Source organism: Labrus mixtus, chromosome 15, assembly GCF_963584025.1.
Source record: "Labrus mixtus chromosome 15, fLabMix1.1, whole genome shotgun sequence".
Classification (NCBI taxonomy): Eukaryota; Metazoa; Chordata; class Actinopteri; order Labriformes; family Labridae; genus Labrus; species Labrus mixtus.
The window spans coordinates 26,747,851-26,768,223 of record NC_083626.1 but is presented as its reverse complement, the minus strand read 5'-3'; the positions used below and the strand labels follow the sequence as shown (position 1 = coordinate 26,768,223).

At 43.6% G+C, this 20,373-nt stretch overlaps 1 protein-coding gene across 2 annotated transcripts in view; it reads right to left on the bottom strand.

The window, feature by feature from the left end:
* Positions 1 to 18,788, bottom strand: part of fam120c (family with sequence similarity 120 member C) — a 25,159-nt gene extending 6,371 nt beyond the window's left edge. For both annotated transcript variants that reach the window (XR_009675963.1, XM_061058199.1), the window contains exons 1-17: positions 18,167 to 18,788; positions 14,651 to 14,897; positions 14,382 to 14,464; positions 12,015 to 12,143; positions 10,494 to 10,596; positions 10,315 to 10,388; positions 9,810 to 10,081; positions 7,652 to 7,814; positions 7,483 to 7,566; positions 7,002 to 7,173; positions 5,393 to 5,642; positions 4,733 to 4,847; positions 3,584 to 3,793; positions 2,020 to 2,260; positions 851 to 986; positions 261 to 324; positions 1 to 155 (exon numbers count right to left, since the gene is read on the bottom strand). The exon at positions 1 to 155 is cut by the window's left edge. Coding sequence is in view for 1 of the 2 variants with exons in the window: in XM_061058199.1 (XP_060914182.1) it covers positions 1 to 155; positions 261 to 324; positions 851 to 986; positions 2,020 to 2,260; positions 3,584 to 3,793; positions 4,733 to 4,847; positions 5,393 to 5,642; positions 7,002 to 7,173; positions 7,483 to 7,566; positions 7,652 to 7,814; positions 9,810 to 10,081; positions 10,315 to 10,388; positions 10,494 to 10,596; positions 12,015 to 12,143; positions 14,382 to 14,464; positions 14,651 to 14,897; positions 18,167 to 18,688 (3,020 nt within the window). In the remaining variant the exon portion in view is untranslated. The remainder of the gene's footprint in view (positions 156 to 260; positions 325 to 850; positions 987 to 2,019; positions 2,261 to 3,583; positions 3,794 to 4,732; positions 4,848 to 5,392; positions 5,643 to 7,001; positions 7,174 to 7,482; positions 7,567 to 7,651; positions 7,815 to 9,809; positions 10,082 to 10,314; positions 10,389 to 10,493; positions 10,597 to 12,014; positions 12,144 to 14,381; positions 14,465 to 14,650; positions 14,898 to 18,166) is intronic.
* Between the last annotated feature and the right edge of the window lie 1,585 nt (positions 18,789 to 20,373).

Genomic DNA, 20,373 nt, shown 5'->3' with positions numbered 1-20,373 from the left:
CACGGGATTGGCTGGGCCAGGGGGGCCAGCTCCAAGGGCTGACCGATGGCGGAGGCTGCTGAGCTGCCGTTCAGCTGCTGAGTGGCAACCTCTGGCGTGGAGACCGTCTCCTCTGACGGCTTCGGGGGGCTGCTGGATGTCGGGGATGACGACGTCTGCAGGAGGAGAGACGGACAGATTTAACAGGATAAACAGCGAATGGGATGTTGACTTAAAGTATGACCACACCAAAGGGCTTCGGTCTACTGCTTGTGTCGTACCTGTGATCTGTTGGAAGGCGTCTTTTTCACTCCCCTCACTTTAGCTGGAATCTCTTTACCCCTCCTGTGACGACAAACAGAATAATGAAAAGGATGTGAAACACAAATTATCAGGCTTCGTTCCCATCAGTGTTCAAGAACAGATTTCACATATATTAAAGGATCCCAGAGGCAGTTTGTATTCTCTGGACCACGGCCATCTGCGCTCCCTCTGTACTTTGTGACCCTGCATTCAATGATGATGCAAAAATAAACATTTTGCTGACTGATAACTACACCACAGTTGGAGCATCTGTCAACATTTCCATGCAGCCAGAAACCAGATTGTTGTTTTCTCTTGTTTAGAATAATAGTTTGTCAAAATCCAAATTTGTTGGCAACCACTGCTGATGTTTTTACACACTATATACCTATCTTGGATATACAAAGATGAGGTTAAATAGGAGCTAAAATTACCTCAACGCTGTGACTAAACTGTTTTTTAAAGTTTTCAATTCGTCATCATTTTGCAGCATTAATGTTTGAATCTAATCGAGCTGCTGTTTTCAGCTTGTTAATCGTGTAGGCTGGCGGGTCTTCATCGTACTCACCCTCTCCCTGCGCCCACCGACACCACCTGCATGTTGAACCCCCCTCTCCCACGGATTGGTTTGTTCCCGGCCCACTGGCCCACAACCATGCCGGCTATCTCCAGTTTCCCTCCCTGAGGCGGGATGGACTGAATGCCTGCGGACAAAAGAGGAAAAGTGACTTCTGAGACAAACTTCTTTTAACTCAAACACACACTCCCTGTATACAGCAGTGACCGTCTGTAATCATCTTAGAGCACGGTAGACATTTCTGTGAGATTAGGACAAATGAAATCCTGATAATACTGACAGGAAATGACTCATGGGCAGTAACATCAACTGTGATAAACTAAAAATCCTTAACACTGCCTTTATATATTTTTCTATATTGCATTGTGTTTCTTTCATATTGTTTTATTCTAAGTCTTAAAGGCTTTATATGCAATTTTTTTTTGATCCAGCAGATGTCGCCCTTGAGCACCAGCATGAAACCAAAACAACTTGCGCTGCATTGTTGTGTTAGCATGCTAATGCTAGTGATCTTCATTATGCTCGTATCTTCACACTGCATGTAAATTTACCTGAAATGAGCGTGATCTAGAAACACAGTTAAGCAGTGAGTACAGTATGTTATTCTTCTTTTCTCTAGTCCCTCAATTAAACAACTTTTATACGTGAGGGGAGGAGTCAGCCGGCCATCCGGGCGATGTAAACAAACTGAAGATAGGACTCTGAAAACTCTGAAAACATCACAGACAGTGGGACTCGGGTGTTACACCCATTGTAGACAGTCATGACTCACAGAGTTATTTTCAGAGGATATACTTGATTTCTACATTTAAGTGTGAAAAATCACATATTAAGACTTTAAAAAAAGCTCTTTGAATTTATCTTGTTGTTGGAAGGCGCTACAAATAAACTGTCTCGTCTCCTTGCAAAGGAAAATCACACACTGACACTTTAACTAAGAGAGAAAGCAAAAAAAAATTTTTAAAGGTGTTTGTTACTCTTTTGTTTCAAGATGTGACTTTTTTTAAATCACCATCATCAGTTTATTTTAAGTGCATCCATAAACACCTGACTGATTTAAACATAGATATTTAAAGCTTAAAGAGATGTCATCTGTTTGGACTTCAGAGAAAGAAAAGAACATGTTGAAACCATTAAAAAGTCAAAGTTTGCCTCAGTACCTGGGAAGGCTCTGGGTCTGTGCTGGGCGGGGTGATGTGGATGATGCGGGTGGTGATGGGGGGGCATGCCGCCCATGGGGCGAGGCGGGTAGAGAGGAGGCATGGGGTAGAAAGGGGGCACCATGGCTGGGGGCAGGAAGGCAGGAGGTGGAAGAGGAGGGGGAGGAGGAGGAGGGCGAGACAGGTTGATGCCCTCGAGGATTGCTTGACGCATCTTCTCCACCTTGGACACCAGCTCCTCCTGCGGAGCAGAAACACAACGTGTGACTGATACTGTATGAAAACTCCACACAGCCTGGGAGTCAGGAGAGACGAACCGAGTCTGTCCAGGATGAGTATGTGGCTCAGCTTTCCTTTATTAACCATCGTAATTTGGTCAACAGAAATTAAAATATACATTCTCAAGACACAAAAGGTTAATTCACTTTTGATGACGAGCTTAAAGTTACTATAACGACTTGGTATCTTTATTATTTATATTACTTTAACTACTTTTATTTTGCGTCCTGCTCCATGTTGAAAATCTCCAGGAAAAACAAATAATGTAGGATGAATAGATTCTGGCTGTAGCTGCCTTCTTCTTGTTTCTCTCCCTCACACCGTGGTGATTTGTGCCATCATAAGAAGCATTTAGGAATATAAAGACTTTTAGTATTTGTTAATATCCATGCAGTTTTAAATTAATATTGATGTTTTGTTTTCTCTGTTCGTTCTATTTTTTCTAACTTGTGAGCTATGGGACACTCCTGAATTTCCCCCAGGGGATGAATAAAGTATTTAACTATCTGTCTTCAAGTGTGCAGGGATTAGTTTATTAATAGCCGAGTTACCATTAACAAGCTCGACAGACATTTCCTTTCTCCCAGCTTCAAACTTTTACCCCAACTCTCTCACACAAAGTCCTGAGAGAACACGAGTGTTTGAGCCTTTGTTTGTCATTCAGTTAGCACACGCTGACAGCAGCTCTCCTCGGAGTCTCCTCCACGTTTATCCGTCTACCCAGTTTGCTTCTTTCTGTTGGGTAGCGGTGATGTTCACTACACGCACGAGCAAAGAACAAAAACTCCTGATGGCAAAAACGACCTTTCAAAGATGGCATCTCAAAGGTCCCACAATGTCTGCCAAAGTAAAAATCAATTAAGTAGTTTGATGTAATGACATGTTTGAGGACTTAATTTGACAAGTTGTAGATTCAGGGCACGAGAGCGTCGCCTCGCCTCAGTTTACAGATTCTTTAAATTACGTTTTCTTTTGACTTATAACATATTTAGAATTTATGTTTTTGTAGCTAAACTGTGTCTGTCTAAACAACCCAGTTCCAACAAAAGTCTTCCCGACTGATTCTTTGAGAGCTCACTCTTCGATCAGATCCGTGAATCATCACCACGCTGCCACAGGAACTCTCTCTCTCTCTCTCTCTCTCTCTCTCTCTCTCTCTCTCTCTCTCTCTCTCTCTCTCTCTCTCTCTCTCTCTCTCTCTCCCTCTCCCTCTCCTCTCTCTCTCTCTCTCTCTCTCTCTCTCTCTCTCTCTCTCTCTCTCTCTCTCTCTCTCTCAGGTACGTACCTGTCCCTCACACATGTCCAGCAGGGCTGCTCGGTCGCGGGCGGCCCGGGCCAGTTTGCTCTGGAAAAGTTTGCCGTCAAAGAAGCCCCAGGGACAGCAGTGTTCCCACGGCAACGGCTGGCCGCACACATCATTAATGAACAGCGCCGTGTCGACGCCGGCCATAAAGAGAGAGGCGAGCTGCACGCCGCGGGCATCCACCTTCTCCACCTATCGGCAAACACAGAAACGTGAGAATTAAAGCTTTTTTTTTTTCTTTCTTTTATTTAGATTGAAGGCAGAGAGGAGCAGCACGATGACGAGAATAATATAAGTGTCAGTGAACAAGAGTTGTGAATCATGATGTCTCGAACACACGGTACGTGGGCGCACACATCAGACGCTTCCAAGAGAAGTCTGACTGAGACACAGATATTACTTGAATTAATCTCCAGAGTGTAGTAAGATCAGCTGCTTCACCGAGTCTGAGGAGGCTCTGATTTAGTTTAAAGTGTTTCTGTGTGCAGAAACCGTATTCTGTGAAGGATCTGTGTTACAGAAGGGTATTTAGATTCTGTAAACCAAGTAAACCAGCGCTATTTCACACCGTATCTAAAGAAAACGATAGAAAAATAAAACCTGAAAGCATGGATTCTTGAATTTCCTTTTATATTTTTAAGATATAAAAGACTCTGCCGGTCCTGAGACGCTGATTTGTTTTTTGGCTGTGTGTGTCTGGACTCTGGAGTGAAATACACAGACGCCTTTGTCTTTCTTTTTTTAGTTTCAGTTCCACTTAGTATAACAAATCAAAGCATTCCTGTATGCCAACCAATTTGACACATTTTCATTCTCATTTTTTATCCAGCAAAGTCAAGGATGTCGTTGTTAAAAGATTAACAAATAGACGACCCAGTTGTGATTCAGTAGGACACACTGATCTGGAGGAAATGAATGTGCTAAATGAATTGGCTGCAACTTCTTGAATGAATGGCTGACGATGTGGGTTTGCAAAATAATGTTGTGAACAGCTACAAAAAACACCCTGCAAAGAGGGAACTAATCAAGAGTGAAAAAAAGACGAGAAATGAAATGAGAAATGTGTGCAGGAACATCTGTATATTGATCAATGGTTGTCCATCCATGTGGGCCAGAGGACTGGGGTCTCACCTTGAGCTCCTGTAGCTGGTCGGGTTCATAGAGTTGACTGGAAACAGCCTGAGCCAGAAAAGCATCCAGCTCATGTCTCTGAAGGATTCTTCCTCCAGGCCACTGCATCATATACCTAAGAAAAGCAACAAAAAAAACAAACAACAAGTTCAGTGAAGAGAAACACAACTACAGAGTGCTGATGTCTACATATCACTGACAGCTCCAAAAAAAAAAAAAGTACTGAAATGTGGCTTCATCAAAAAGAAGCTTGTAGTTACACAATACAGGATTAGCAGCAGCACTGCGTATTAAAAGACTCCGGAAGCCCATTAGCTTTTCCAGTCAGGAAACAAACAACAGAATAGTGCCAACTCTAAAAGCCTTTCTTAAGTGTCACCCCACAACCGAGTCTTTGTCACCGCATGTTTCAACGCACTCTCTTCTTGTCATAAAGGTTTAAATCAGTTTAATTTCAGATGCAGATGCAGACGATCTTAGTTTGTACCAATATGTCTGCAGGTTTTTAATTCCAGCAAAGATGCTTTTCTACTTTTTCTACATTATCCTCAGTCTCTCTCTCTAATAGGAGGCTCCTCACACTGTGTTAAGAACACACACACAGATCTTAAGTTACTAGAGTAACCTAAAGCCAGTGGTTGTAAATCGAGCCTGTCATACCTGAGCACGCAGCACATGAGCAGCAGATGCTGTGGGACCTGTGCTGGGTTGAGGAGGGCCGGGCAGTCAGAGCGTAGGCAGGCCAGGAAGGCCCTGGTTCTTCTGGAGCGGTCCTCGCTGGCCCGACCCAACCACAGGCGGCGCAGGTTGGGGCAGGTCCACTCCCGGAAACAGAGGGCCGGAACCAGCTCGGGAGTCAGGGCCGACTTGGCTTTGCCGCTGCTCCACTCTTTGACGATCACAGGAGGAACTGAAACACAGAGGAGAGAGGAGTGTGGGGATCAACATGTGCATGGCTTTAAGGGAAATTATTTTGAAGGTGTTCACTGATCCCGCTGGTGTACTCGTGTTGTAACGACGCAGCTAACCCAGGGACTGTAGATGTTCAGTGTGTCAGAAACAGGTGATTGGAAAACCACCAGTCGCCAAAAAGTCAAGAAATAAAAGTAGTGTTGTTATCCCCACAGTGGAGAACAAACCTTTCTCACGGTGGATATTTCACATTTGTAACTTATATGATTAATAATGGCTCCATTACACCTTTATGTATCAGTAAGTCATTATGAACCATAACAGACCCTGCAACAGATACACATCATTTCTCACATTATTTACCCGTATGCTCTGCAAAATGACAAAAACTCCACTAAGCTAAACGAGTGCCACCCGTCATTTGTGACATATCAGCAGATATTTAATCATGAGAAATCCACTCTTTGTTCATGAAGAGACCAGTAAAAAAAAAAAAAACAGCCACAGATAGTATTTTAATGGCATGGTGTGGGCCAGCTAGTATTTTGTGTTTATTATTTCGCCCAGTGATTATGGTCAGAATTTTATCTGAATTTTGAATGTTTCTAATCTATTCAAACACTAACTATCAATGATGCATCAAATATTCACTCCTCTGGTTAGCATCAGATCTCTGCTCCTGCAGAGCAAACGCCCCAAAACAAAAACTCCTCCAGCAGCCAGCAGGAGTCTCATGTTTTACCTTTTTCATTTCAGAGCCTTTGTTCTTGAGATGTGAAAAATATTACTAGACTGTCTAAGAATGTAAAAAAAGTACATTCACTCATAAAATCACAAAGCACAGCAGAGCGTCTACCCTTTGAACACAGATTTTTTTTTTTTTAAACACAGATTTTTCTATTAGTCGTCATTCTTACACGGCAGACTCTTTAATTTATTCATGGAAGTTTCTGGTGAAGTATCTCCTCCAAGCACCAACAAAAACACTGTGGTTTTAAAACCAGCAGCTTCTAGTTTTCAGTTCACCTACCAAAAAGCTGACACATGAAACTGGCACTTGAATATAAAGTCATCCTGGGAAAGTTGTAGCACATGCAAAAGCAAATGAGCTAAAGAGGCTTAAATCTGATCATTCTGCTTTAAAGTTTGTCTTTTTATTACGAGGCTCTAAAGGGATTCATTTTCCATCCTCAGAAGCTGCAGCTCGGTTACAACAAATATATTCTCCATGTCCACTTTTTCTGAACGTGACAAAATATTAAGAGTTCACCTTTTGCTGCATTACCAGACACAAGTAAGAGAGAACAGACGTGAGCTTGTGTACAGTCCAAACATTTACGTTTGGTGGAGGACTGACCTTCCAGGGGAGCCCTCTTGCGGAGAGCGAGCCTCTCCAGGCGGCGGTGTGTTTCTGCCAGACTGAAGAGGACGCCGTACGCGTACTGTCTGGCGGCGCGGAACAGCAGAGAGGCAGGCGGCAGCTCGGAGTTACACTCGTCCTCTATACACACTGGCATCTTCATCTCTCCCTGAGGAGGGGAGAGGAGAGGAGAGGAGAGGAGAGGAGAGGAGAGGAGAGGGAGGAGAGGAGAGGAGAGGAGAGGAGAGGAGAGGGAGGAGAGGAGGGGAGAGGAGAGGAGAGGAGAGGGTAACAAAAAGAGAAATTAGAGGGAGGACAAAGAGCTCCAAGTTGGCTAAAATAATACCACAATTGCTATTTTAATAGATTTATTTGACCTAGACAGGGTGATACAAAACAAAATATTTCCTTTTCTTAGTCATAAAAAAACTGTAAATTCGAATGATGACACTATAAGAACAGTAAGAAGTGTGTGTACCTTGGTCAATATGTGGAAAATCTGGGGGTACATCAGTCCTCTTCTGTGTCTGTGTTCGGCTACACGAAGAACCTCAGCGCTGACCTGTGATAGAGATCCAAGAATCATGGTGAAAAATCTTCTTTTTTTTTTTTTGCCAGGTATAAAGGTTTGAGATGTGTGTTTTTACCTGAGGCAGAGGGGGTGTGGTTATGTCCATGTGACTCCGCGTCGCCATAGACAACAGTGACGGAATGTTTGACCCGCTCCCGTTGCCTTGGGAACCGTCTCCAGAGGCCGAGCCCCCCCTTCCGGCAGGATCTTCCCACCGCGAGGGCTTGTCCGTCAAATGGCTGAAAGAGAAAGAGAGAGGGGGGGGGGGGGGGGGTTCATGGGAGTGTTTAGTCAACGTGGTCGGGCGCTCATCACGTCTGCGTGTGTGTTTACATCATAACAGAGATTCTGCAGAATGAGCATTTCCTCACAGACGTTTGTGAGGTGACACAAGTCTGGAAAAAGACAATCAGCAGCAAAATTTGCCTCTCAGAAACGAGTCACTCTACATCAAGTCCACAGTGTTCTATTCTTATTATCTGATGTTTAACTAAACATGTGGAAAGACAAAAATCTGAATCACAAGTTTATCTGCAGCGTATTGTTTTTCCTGCTGCTCCGCCCTCCACATCCTCCTCAGTAGCTGTAATCCCCCAAATGCTAAGCTGCAGCTGGCTGCTTTACACCGTAAGCTTGTTGATGAAAAGTCAGCCAGTCTACAGGTGTACGTGGATACAGAGCTGAGGATGATGCACTGAATTATGGGAAGGATTCATCAGATATCTGTAACTGTCTTTAGGGGATGTCCCGATCAAACGTCTGGGTCCCAACCTGAATCTTTCAATTTATCGGGTGAAACCGATACCTTCAGATAATACTATTCGTCTTAAAGCTGATAAATAAACACGTGTGGCTTCTACATTAAAAACAGTTTATTTTTCACAAGTTACTCGATCGAAAAAACTGAAAATCTTGGCTCAAAAACATATCATTTTAAAGCTTAAATTATTGATCTATGAAATGAATTAAACTGTTTAAAAGGATAAAAAACAGATAGAGAATAACAATGTCTGAGTGGAGAAAAAAGGAAATCACACATGGCACGGTTACCTCTTGTACATGACGTCGTAATACAACACTTAGTTTACAAGACAGGCGGACTTATAATAATTAAAAGGGACGCTCGGTCGACTCATTGTCCGCACATCGGAGAACAACACAGAGAATATGACAGTCAGAAACTTTACTGACTTTGTGGCTTATTTTGAGTCTTTTTGGTCGGATACATCAGAACACTCATAGATTTCTCCATAATGGAAGACGGGATCGATTATAGTTCATGTCTGCGCTCGTTGGTGAACATGCCTATGCCACGGCCAATGAAGTGTACCGTGCATGAGCTCACAAACGAACTGGACTTTGGGGGTCAAACGCGATTTGGCACCGATTGCCTAGTGTGAGTGAGCGTCCTTAAACAAAAAAAGAAGAAGAGGATGTCGATTCTACAAAACACACCCAGAAGTCAAATATATGATAGCAAGATGACAAGACAGAGACACAAGACCCGTCTGCTTCTTTCATTCAGTTGTGAGGGGAAACTTTGGGTTCACAGAGAACGTCCTAAACGCTCATGAGTTTTAGACGGCATCACGCCGAGGTGCCAAAAACTAGAGGAAGAGAAAAGAAAACAAGTGTCCAAGAAATGATCGCAGCTGTTTTTAAAAAGGCTCTGGATGGAAGCAGAGAGGGTCGAACACATTATCAAAGCCCGTAGATTTTTAAGGATACAGGTGTTTAAGTTTGCTGCTCCCTTTACTTGGAACGAATTCCAAAAAGAGCTGAAACTTAATGAACTTCTCTCGTTGGATGCTTTTAAGAGGAAGTTAAATGACTTGGAGGCAGATTCATCTGGCTGTAGATGTTCTTCCTGATGTATTTGTGGATGATTTTCAACAAACATTTTGCTGTTCAGATTTGTTATCTGTGTCTTTTAATGTCTAATTTCTAATTATTATCTAATTATTTTGTATTTGAAAGATTGGCTGCTCGTTGTCCGTGTGAAACTCTGTTAATGTTTTGCTGCCTGTCTTGGCCAGGACACTCTTGAAAAAGAGATTTTTAATCTCAATGAGTTTCTTTCCTGGTTAAATAAAGGTTAAATAAAAAAATAATAAAAAAATAAAAACATGTACGCATATGCAGTACTGGAGGACCGGGCCTCAAGTGTGTATCATAATCACTCCAGCCTCGTTACAATGTACAATATTGAACTCTTTCCTGTCAGTGCGTCTTACTTTGCGTTGCTGTCGTTGGGTTCATCTCCGTCCGATGACGAGGAGGGAGACGGAGAAGGTCCGGACTGAGTGCCGGTGTGATGGTTGGGTACTCGATTTCCTCCCTGAGTGGAATCGTACGGCGCGGACCAGTCTGAGAAGCCCATCTTGCCGGTCAGTGAGTCATTGCAGTCTTGGGACGGCGGTGGGTTCTGGAACAGAGGGGTGGAGCCGGGTCCGTATGGAGCATTTTGATAGGGTGGCTTGAACCCCAGTACCTGGGGAGGAGGGAACTGGACAGGGAAGAAAGGACAGTGATTGGAAAGAGGAAGAAAGAAAGGAGAAGAGGGACGGGTTAGGGGAGAAGATAGAGGGGATGGGAACTCATGCCATCTTATTTTAGATGTTAAGGGATGAAAGGACTGCACCCTCACAGCCAATTTTCCTCTCATATGAGCTCATGCCAAAGGGGATTTCATTGAGCAGATTACAAACCACACATCAAACAAAGAACGACGGGATCTACCTGATTCTTTCCAGGCTGCATCGGTCCCATGTGGCCAGGTGGTCCCCCAAAAGGATTGGGTCCAAACCCAGGTACTACATACAGCATGGACAAGACAAAAATAAGAACGGTGTAAATTAAGATGTACAAAGATTACATAACGCTGCGGGGGCGGTCGGTTCTGTTTCCTTCACACTCACAGATGAAAGACGAGGGCCCCATGTTGGGCGAGCGTGGTTTGGAGGCAGCAGAGAAATACTCCACAGCTTTCTTGAATCGCTCCACCTTGTCCTCCATGCGAGACTGAAGAGACAAAGGGAACAAAATGATTGTGTTGATTACACGACATGCTGTTGTTGCCCTTTTTGACATAATGAGTTTTCTTAATTGTCCCCTCTGTGACACGAGAATGAAGTCGAGTGAAGTCACGGATTTGAAAAACTAATTTGAATATTGTTTAGGGAAATTATTTAAAACCACTGCTTGCCAGTTCTCCCATCGTTCATTTTCAGAAAAGGGATTTCTTGCTCCGTCGGACGGCGCCCTGCCACACTGGATCCTTTTCTATAACGTGATCTCATCGGAAACAATGATCAGCTGTACACACATGATAGGAGAACTTCCAAGATCACACGGGAATAAAGAGAAAAACGTTGCTTTGTCTTTCTGATGTTCCTCATGTTGTTCATTCGGTGCCTGTGTTGACATAATGTTGCTAAAGTGATGAAAAAACGTGATCGCGAGTCCATATGTTGAGTTTTATTTTGAAATTCACCAGATGCTCTCTGCGCTTCCTTGTCTGACTTCCTGTCCGGGCTGTCATATTCTGTGCAGCTTGACGAGTGTCTGCAGCGTTCCCTGCCGATAATAGACTCTCAGCGTATTTGAAACCTAGCAGGGCGTAGTGGCGCTGGTGACACGCTCTGGAGATGGAACCTAAGATTTTCACACAGAAGTTAAAAGCTGCTTTCCTCCTCTGCTTTCACCCTTTCCTCCTCCATCGCAGTTAAGTTTTGTGATTTGAGATGATTTTGTGTATTTTACAGCACGTCACGTCGTTAGTCTAACACTGCTCTGTGAACAATGACACAGCTATGGGGGCGCTGGTGGCGCATTGGTTAGTGCATGTATGGAGGCTGTTCTCCTCCAAGCGGGCGGCGCAGGTTCAAATCTGAACTGTGGCTTCTTTCCCCCTCATGTCATTCCCCACTCTCTCTCTGGTTTCTGACTCTATCCACTGTCCTATCTCTACACTAAAAAACGCCCAAAAATAAATCTTAAAAAAAGAAAAGAATAAAGAAACCTGACACAGCTAGAGAACAAAGAGTGCGCTTATCGAGGGGAGCTACTTGTGCACCAAGTTTTATTTTATTTTGAAACCAAACCGACATCTCTTACAGGTCAGAAACACTGAAAATGTTGCAGCAGCTACTTATGTTGAAATGAAACGACATAATCCTGTTTAGCACATGGATTCATACGAGGTGTGGTGTAATTCTATAGGTCAGCATCGATGTGTGAGGAAGTACCGATGCTGACTCAGGTCTCGTGTCAACAGTGGTGACCCTGTAAACCATTAACTAGAGCGCTGTTTGAACAGTCAGGACAGGTGCTCATTCTCTGTGTCAAAACTGTTTTTTTGGAAAGTCTGTCAAATTAAAATTAAAACCCAATGAAGATGTTGACAAAAAACAAAGAAGCATCTAGACATGACGACCAACCTGTGACTGTTTGAAGACATCTCTGGCGATGGCGTCGAGGTTTCCCAGGTCTTTGATGGAGGAGACGTACTCCGAGACGGCCTTGATCACCACCTCGCAGGGCGGCAGCACCAGCTGATGGGCTCGCACCTGAGATGGAAACAATTCAAAGGTTTTAACGCACAGAAACCTGAGATCACATGAAAACCTTCCGAAGGAAAATGTCATGGTTTACAGGAAGAAGACAGACGCCAAAGAGTGTCTTCATTTCAAAAAGAAACCTTTATTTGTACTAGAGCCCGACCGATATTAGCATATCCAGTGACTGTCAGTAACGGCTAATGTTATCGCAGATATTTCTAGATTTATTCACCATCATTTGAGTTTCATTGCATTACACTAGCAGTTCTCTTTCACCAGCAGAGGGCGCTATACGGATTACAACAAGCATTATCGCTCTCCAGAGTGTCAAGCGGTGACTTAGTTACTCCCCAGTTGAGTGACCATCTTGTCTTCATTACATATCTTTTCCGCAAGTGTTTGATAACTGCATTTAAGGAATCAAGCTATAAATGTGCATACCTATATCTATCTATCTCTAAAGATTGAACGTAGATCTAAGAGAGATATCGGCCGATATATCTGTATTGGATTTTTTTCTCTTCCCCAATATCGATATTGGTCGGGCCCTGATTTGTACCCGTAGGTAGATTGGGTAGAAAGTAAGTGGGTCGGCCTCCTTTTGCACAGTTAACAGGACAGGAGGACACAAGATAAAGTCACAACAGAAAAAAACTGCTGGGTGGACACGGGGCCTTACTCTTTACAATCACCAAATGAGACACAATATTTTGACTCATAGTGAGACCCCACACTTCTACACGCTTCCGGAGAAACACATTTAATTAATCTGTTAGGTCGTGTTCAAAAAGACGTAAATTCCCTCGGTTGTTGCAGGTCACTGCTTTTATTCATGGAGTTCAGCACTGACAGTTAAATGAAGCTTGTACCCTCAGACACAACGCATGTCTCGATCACAGATTATGTGCTGCTGCTGCTACAGGAGTTCTGGTACAACCACATGTATCTGAAAACAACACCAACATAAAGGCCGTAGCAAGCAGTAAAGTTGTGTTTCCTTTGCCCACTCTGTTTGTTGTTTTCACAGATCACACCACCTCCACGTCTGTTATCACACTCGTACCCTGACCACTATTCACCAAAGAGAGCGAGACGGTGCAATATCTCCGCATCCCGTATTCAATGTTGTTGTTTGTGAAAACTTCATATATTTCACTTGTGCCGTATGTTCGCAGCCTAGTATGCGGAGAGGACTAAATGTTGTGAAGGAAAAAATAAAAACAACAGCTTGATTCTGGTGTAATTGTCTTATTATGAAGATGCTATTTTGTCCAAATGCGACAAAAATCTTTATCAGTTTTATGTTTTTTACGCTGCTGTTTGTGAGAACATATGGGATTAGAGATGAACGTTATGAGAGGAGGAGTAGATCCAAAGATTTCTTCACTCTCTCTAACTTGCATTACGACGTTTATTTGCAATGAAGGTCAAATTATTCCAAGTTAGTGTGCGATTATCTTTCAGCAAAAGACAGAAATACAAGTTAAGAATTTATTTTAGGGCTTTGAGGGGGCTTAATTGGAGAGACAGGACAGTGGATAGAGTGGGAAAGAGAGAGAGAGAGAGAGAGAGAGAGAGGGGAGTGACATGCGAAAAAGTAGTCGCAGGTCAGAGTCGGATCTGGTGCACCCGCTTCCTGGACTGCAGCCTCTGTACATGAGGCGCGCAAACTAACCACTCATCCGCCTAAGTTTACATTTTTGAGGATGTTTAATAATTAAAGGCTTCTGTTAGTGAGAAGCTGTTTTTCATCTAAACAGCGGCTGTGTCTTAGTTGGTAGAGTCATTCGTCTCTCAACCAGAAGGTCGGGGGTTCGATCCCCAGCTCCTTCAGCCACATGTCCGACGTGTCCTTGGGCAAGACACTTAGTTACACCCTAAGTTGCTCCCGCTGCTTTGTCAGCGAAGTGTGAATGTGTATGAATCGGATTAGTTACTTCCAATGGGTCACTTTACCCAGCAGCCTCTACCATCAGTGTGTGAATGTGTCGTTGTGACCTGCGGTGTAAAAGCGCTATATAAGCTCAACTCGATTATCCACTCCATTATTAAAAATAGTTGTAAAAAAGAGAAAATCAGAAATAAAATCATGTCCAAAGAAAAAGCTCTGCTTCATTTACATACAAGTCAAATCAAGACTCTTGTAATTATTGGACAAATTGCAGCATTAAGTGATTATCTCAGCTAATATTTTCCTTGAGGAAGCTGTGCTTTGCAGTGGACTTTGGACTTTTGAACATATGTTACCTTGAGAGAAGCTAGTGGGTGTTCTGGTCCCAGCAGACTCCAGTGGAAGGCAGCCAGGTCCTCATCAGGCAGAATATGATTTCCTGCAAGAGAGAGAGAGAGACTCCTTTTAGTGTTTGCTCTGTCAATGAATAAGGGCGACAGACACAGAGGGCTGCCAAAAATACACCTCACAATAGGTGCGTGTTTCAGTTAGAGAACATCAAAGAGATGAAGGATTCACGTGTTTGATTAAATGTTTTTTTTTGTGTGTCTGTGCAGCTCCTCACCCAGCAGAGCAGCGAAGCAGGGCAGGTGCTGTGTCTTGAGCCCAAGCTGCCGGGCGGCCTCAGACAGCAGGTACTGGTGTGTGGTCAGGTTCTTGCCGTTCCAGCTCAGTTTGAGCGCGTGTGAGGAGAAGTAGGCGGGTACGTTGCAGAGGGCAAACTCGGAATCCTGAGCAATGAGGCCAGCGAAACCAAAGTCCCTGTACAGAGACAGCACTTCCTGGTGGTGGTCCTCCAAAGTCTGTACAACCTGTGGATGCAGAAAACACAAACTCAGAGAGCTGTAGCTGCAAAAATAAATGATTACCTCCTTAGGAAACCGATAGCTTACTGCTAGAAGAAACATGGCTTACAATGTGTCAGTGTTGGACATATTTCTAACAAAGCATCATAAAAGTTTACAGCTGCTGATTAATGGAGTTGTTATTGACAGAATATTAAAAACCAAATATTTGGAAACTAATCTAATCCTCCTCCTCCCCCCTAAAAAAATGCTGATGAATATTTCCAAAGCTAAAGATGACATCATCATATGTGTTGTGCTATCAACAACCTAAAACCTATCAGTTTATAAAGGAGTATAAAGGAGTCATACAGGAGTAAAGAAATAAGAAAATATTTACTTCTAACAAGCATGAGAAAATATTTATTTTTAAATCCCCTTAAAAGATTACGGACTGGATGGTCTTCAATTTAATTATTGAAATTCAAACATGTTGCAGCTCTGATAAGAGATCAGTCCGACATTAAGCACTGACACTTTGTACACGTACAAATATGTCTGGCCCATGCTCATGAAAAACCGTACTTTGCTTTAAAGAAACACATCAGTGTAAAGTTTCTGCTGCACCCATCAGCTCCTAATAACCGCCAGTCATGTAGACATGAGCAGCTTGCAACATGTTTGCTTCAGAGCACACTCGTGCAGAATCTAACAGCAGGTTGAGGTGCACGTTTACAGCAGCGAGCGAGGAAGCTTCACATTACGTATTCAGAATTGTTACGTCGATCCTGTTCATTAAAAGCAGAGTTATCAAGACTGGAAATGTAATAACTGGGTTCAGTTAGGTAATGAAAATGTTTTTAATTAGTTGGGAATCTGCCCTCTAATAAATACACAACCATCAAGGGAAGGAAAAGCCGATTATGAGGGAGACTCGTAAAAAAACGGCAGAACATTTAATTTATTACTCGCCCAAAATAAAACTATAATAAACCCATTTTTGACAACAGTAATAATCAGCGGGCATTCTAAATAAATCAACACGCGTGCAGAATATGTAAAGCGAGTAGGATTACTGCACGCTGAGGAGCAGCAATGCTGTCAGTAAACAGTGTAATTCAAGCAGAGGGGGGATACTTAAAGCTGCAGAAATAGTTCAGTTTCTCAGAAAAGCAAGCAGTGAAAACGAGCAGGTACACATGGGAACTGTGAGTAAAGATGCCGCACATGCACAAGGAGTACCAGAATGTGCTGTACTGTAATGTGGGTGGGTGGGTTTTTTTTATCTGTTCTAACAGGATACACTATGGCATTGTGTGTTTGTTTGTTTTTTTCAAACTAGCACGCAGGCAGATTGGAGGGTAGATAAAGAGACAGCTGGGTGACGTTGACGGGAGAAAACTGTAAGAGGCTATCAACAGTTTAGTTGCACTTTTAACAAAACGCTATGAGTCACATTTCCATTATAAGACATGTTTAAGGCGTTCTTTGACCTGTTAGATGTCTGCTTTAGGGAGCTAGCTGACACACTTAATTTACATTATTCTATACAGCGGGCTAAAAATAGAGTAAGGTGGATAGAGCACATCTTCTTTCACCTACTTTCTTTAAATAAGAGAAAAAAACATTTGATCAAATGTACAAAATGTACTTTTTTTTATTCAAGTATTCTCAAATGAATTGCAAGAAATACCTCATTACGAATGCACCACTGTGAGGCACGGGGGGGGGCTATAAATAGTCTATCCACTCAGCAGTTGTTCAACAATGCATGAAAGGTTCATTGAGTTCATGTTATGTAATATATAGGCTAAACAAGACACTCGTGTTGTACAGTGCGTTTCTCTCTATAGCTGGATTTGAGGCAAGCAGCCGTCGCTTCACACATCTTTAAAAGAAATCTGTTGCGCTGAACACATCCATCCTCTCTCAGTAGACTACAGTCATGAATGTGCACACAAGCAGAGCAGGCCAGTTACAGGCAGAAATCTTATGCTCTGCTCTCAGCTAGGAACGGCCTGTTCAGCCCGGATCAGATCGGTGCACCAAGCAAGCACTACATGCCCGGGCTTTGTGTAACTTAATGTATTTATTTCAACACTCGATGCGAGCTCAGTCCTCTAATGTTCATCTTTCACGTGACACCGGCACATAGCAGAGCTTTAAATCTTGAACTATGAAAGAGATTAACTGGAAAGTAGAGACAAGAGTTGCATTAGGGTCTGACACAACTTTACAACAGAGGAAACATGCACAAGTTTACAGGCCAAATGTAATTCAAATAAACTCTAAATTATTCACAGTTTAAGTCGCTGCATTGCCTTCATAACTTTCTAAATGTGTGCACACTTTGAAGTTCAAAATGATTATATTAAAGCTCTTGTAAGAAACTTCCAAGATAGTCTCGATCTATTTTGGCACTCCCTGTGGACAAATGGTACTTCTCATCACTGAGCTGATCATGTACTCTACTTGTGTAAGTTTTGAATAATCTATTATCTTGATTTCTTTTCATAATCGACTCATTCAGAATCCTTAGCATGCAGAACAAAATACTGTCTGACAGTGTGCACCTGCCCCGATTTAAGGCATTAAAATAAACCGTAGAAGAAGAAAAAAAGTTCTCGCTGATTGTCTTGTTTGCTTTTATGCTCATAAAGACGTATCAGTACTAAACTCCTCACAGCAGCTTTAAACTAAAGCAAACACAGGAAAAGAAAACAAAGGGAGGGACAGTGCAAAGGGTCAGACTTCCTGCTTTACTTAATGTATGTATGTAGGTTCAAAAGATGTGATGCTGCAGTTTTTTGGAAGAATTGGAAGTTTTCATATTATTCCCTTATTTGAGAATAAATGCTGCTCAAAGATAAGACTGTCAGGAAATTGATTAAAGATAAAAATTTAAAGTGGATATTCATCCACAACTCTGAACTAAACCCAGCTCCTCTAAGGGTTATGTGCGCAGCAAAAGTAACCATGGTGATCAAACCAGGTTGAAAGAGGACTTGCGAATCATGACACTAAAAATGTGTGACTTTAGGCTGAGCAGGCCTGGGCTGCTATACAATCTTGCTTCACACTACAGCCATTCATTCTGCATGTGTGTATAAAAAATAAATAATTTAATTCCAGGCTGGCTCATCTCTGTAGTTTTTTTACTCGTATAGTGGAAGGAGTTAAAACACAGCGTGATGCAAGCATACGAATGGGCGTGCAAAAAAAGAAAAGGGCTTAGTGTTAAATTAACAGCAGAGCATATGACTACAACAACACAACTTCATGATCACGTTGCTCACCCGCACTCGGAACCGGAACATGGCGAGGCGGACGCAGTGGCTGAGGCAGGCCGGGGGCAGGAACCATGCCCGTGGGGGCGGGGTGGCCTTGCTGCCGACGTGGTTGACTATCAGCTGCGCGGTCTGTCGCTGGCCCTGAGCTCGCCGCGCCCACTCGGGCCAGCGCTCCTTCCCCAGCGTGCCGTTGAAAACCACGACCAGCTCCAGGCCGCCCTGGTACAGACACGCCTGCGACAGGGCGGCCAGGTAGCCCAGCATGGCGTTCCACTCGCCCCCGCACACCCAGTCCGTCTGGTACCCGCCGTAGAGCCGCTGCAGGCCGGAGTCAGCGTCGATTAGGATCCTTGCAGGCGGGGGCGGGGGAGGCATGGGCCCGGGGTGATGTGGGTGGTGGTGTGGGTGATGGTGGTGGTGGTGAGGAGGCTGGCGGGCCGCGGTGCGTGCAAGCTTCAGGAGGTCCACCGGGACCGCGGCCCCGGGACACCGCTTCTCCAAATACTCTTGAAAGCCCTGAACCCCCATGACGGTGTTGTTCAGCCTGTGCGTCTGGCCGGGAGCGGGCTCTGAATACGTTCTGTACGCCGTGTTTGTAACGTGATGTGGGGACGAAGACAGGCAGCTAGCTGTGCACTGCAGGCAAGCTAACTCAAGTCTCCGATGTAGTGACTAAACTGTGGTCAAGTTAAAAAAAAAAAAAAACCCTGCAAAAAAAACAACCTGTCACTCCCACTCGTGAAATGTGTCACCATGCACTGCTGCACAAAGTGTGTCAGCTAGCCTCACTACTTCCCAAATAGTTATCAGTTTTGGTCGTGGCTGCTCAGTTTAGTGTCCATCCCTGTGGATTTTTTTTTGGTTCGATGCCAGCAAGGCCAGTGTAGCTACCCTACAGCCAGAAAAAGTTCAACATTTTCCCGTCTCCCATAATGTGGCTTCAACATAACCAGCTGCAGAAATGTCCTTGGCAGTGTATATATATATAACGGGGAAATGCAGCGAGGTGGTGGATATTGTTGAGAAAAAAACAAACAAAAAAAAAGCCAACAAATTAACTTAACCTGCTGATTTTCTTTCTTGCACATGAAACAAGAAGCAGCAGTACTGCGCATTAGTTAGCAACCCGCAAGCTGCACGGCCACTTCGCGGAGCTATTTTTTCTTCATCTGACAGCTACAATATCTGGCGTTTATTTTGCGCCACCGCCGGCAAATCCCACCGCGTACGCAGCGGTAGCTTGTTGGCTCGTATCGTGTTTGAATATCAATTAAAACAAACTAACAAAAGCTACGTGCCCGGCTAGCTTTGACTAACTGTTAGCTTGTTAGCTCGTTAGCTTGCTGGCAGGGTCCCCGGCGTGATTTTGACGCGTCAACTCCCGAAGAAGACCGAGTCCGGGGCGGACACGACGCGGAATGAGATGGATGTTAGACGAAAATAAAAGAAAAGTAAACTAAAAGAAAATAAAAAATAAAAGCCCGATGGTGCCTCCCTCGCTTTCCTTCCACACTCACGGCTTCATGTTGCAGAGGGGAACATTACTTCCAAAGCGACATCAGCCATCTTGCGACTTCCTCGCGGCCCAGTGGAGTGGGAGGGGAAGGTTGGAGAGAGGGAGTGGAGAGGAGGCGCGGCGGGCGCGGTCGCTGGGAAATGTAGTTCTATGAGTGCGTCACGTACGAATGCCACAAACGAGTCACGGCGATAGAAGAAACTACAACTACCAGTGGAAAGGACACCAACGGTTGAACGGTGATGAAAAAAAGCTTGGAGAATAATTTCTCCAAGTGGCCAGCAAGTGTTTTAAGTATAAAGGCCGTTACTTGACCGTTATCTCACCCGGATGTTGAAACCATAATCTCTCCTCTTTCATATCAACTAATTAATGTTACAAAAATAATTCTAGTTTACAGCTGGAACAGTATATCTATACTGATGCTCCACTTTTTGCCTTAAAAGAATATTTAGCAGGGATGTAGTGAGTATTAAAGTAGTAAACAAATACATTTTGACATCTTAAAGAACATAAAAGTGAGATGTGTAACAGGTAGGAAGGCAGACTGTTAAATCTGTGTATGTCGCCTCCCTGTGGCTCGTTTAAGAGGTAAAAAAAAAAAGTGCTTTGGGGGGAAAAAATGGCGACCAAACTAACTAGGCCACCGGGTCCTCTCGGCTTTCTGTTAGAGTTGCCATGGCAACATGAAGCACGT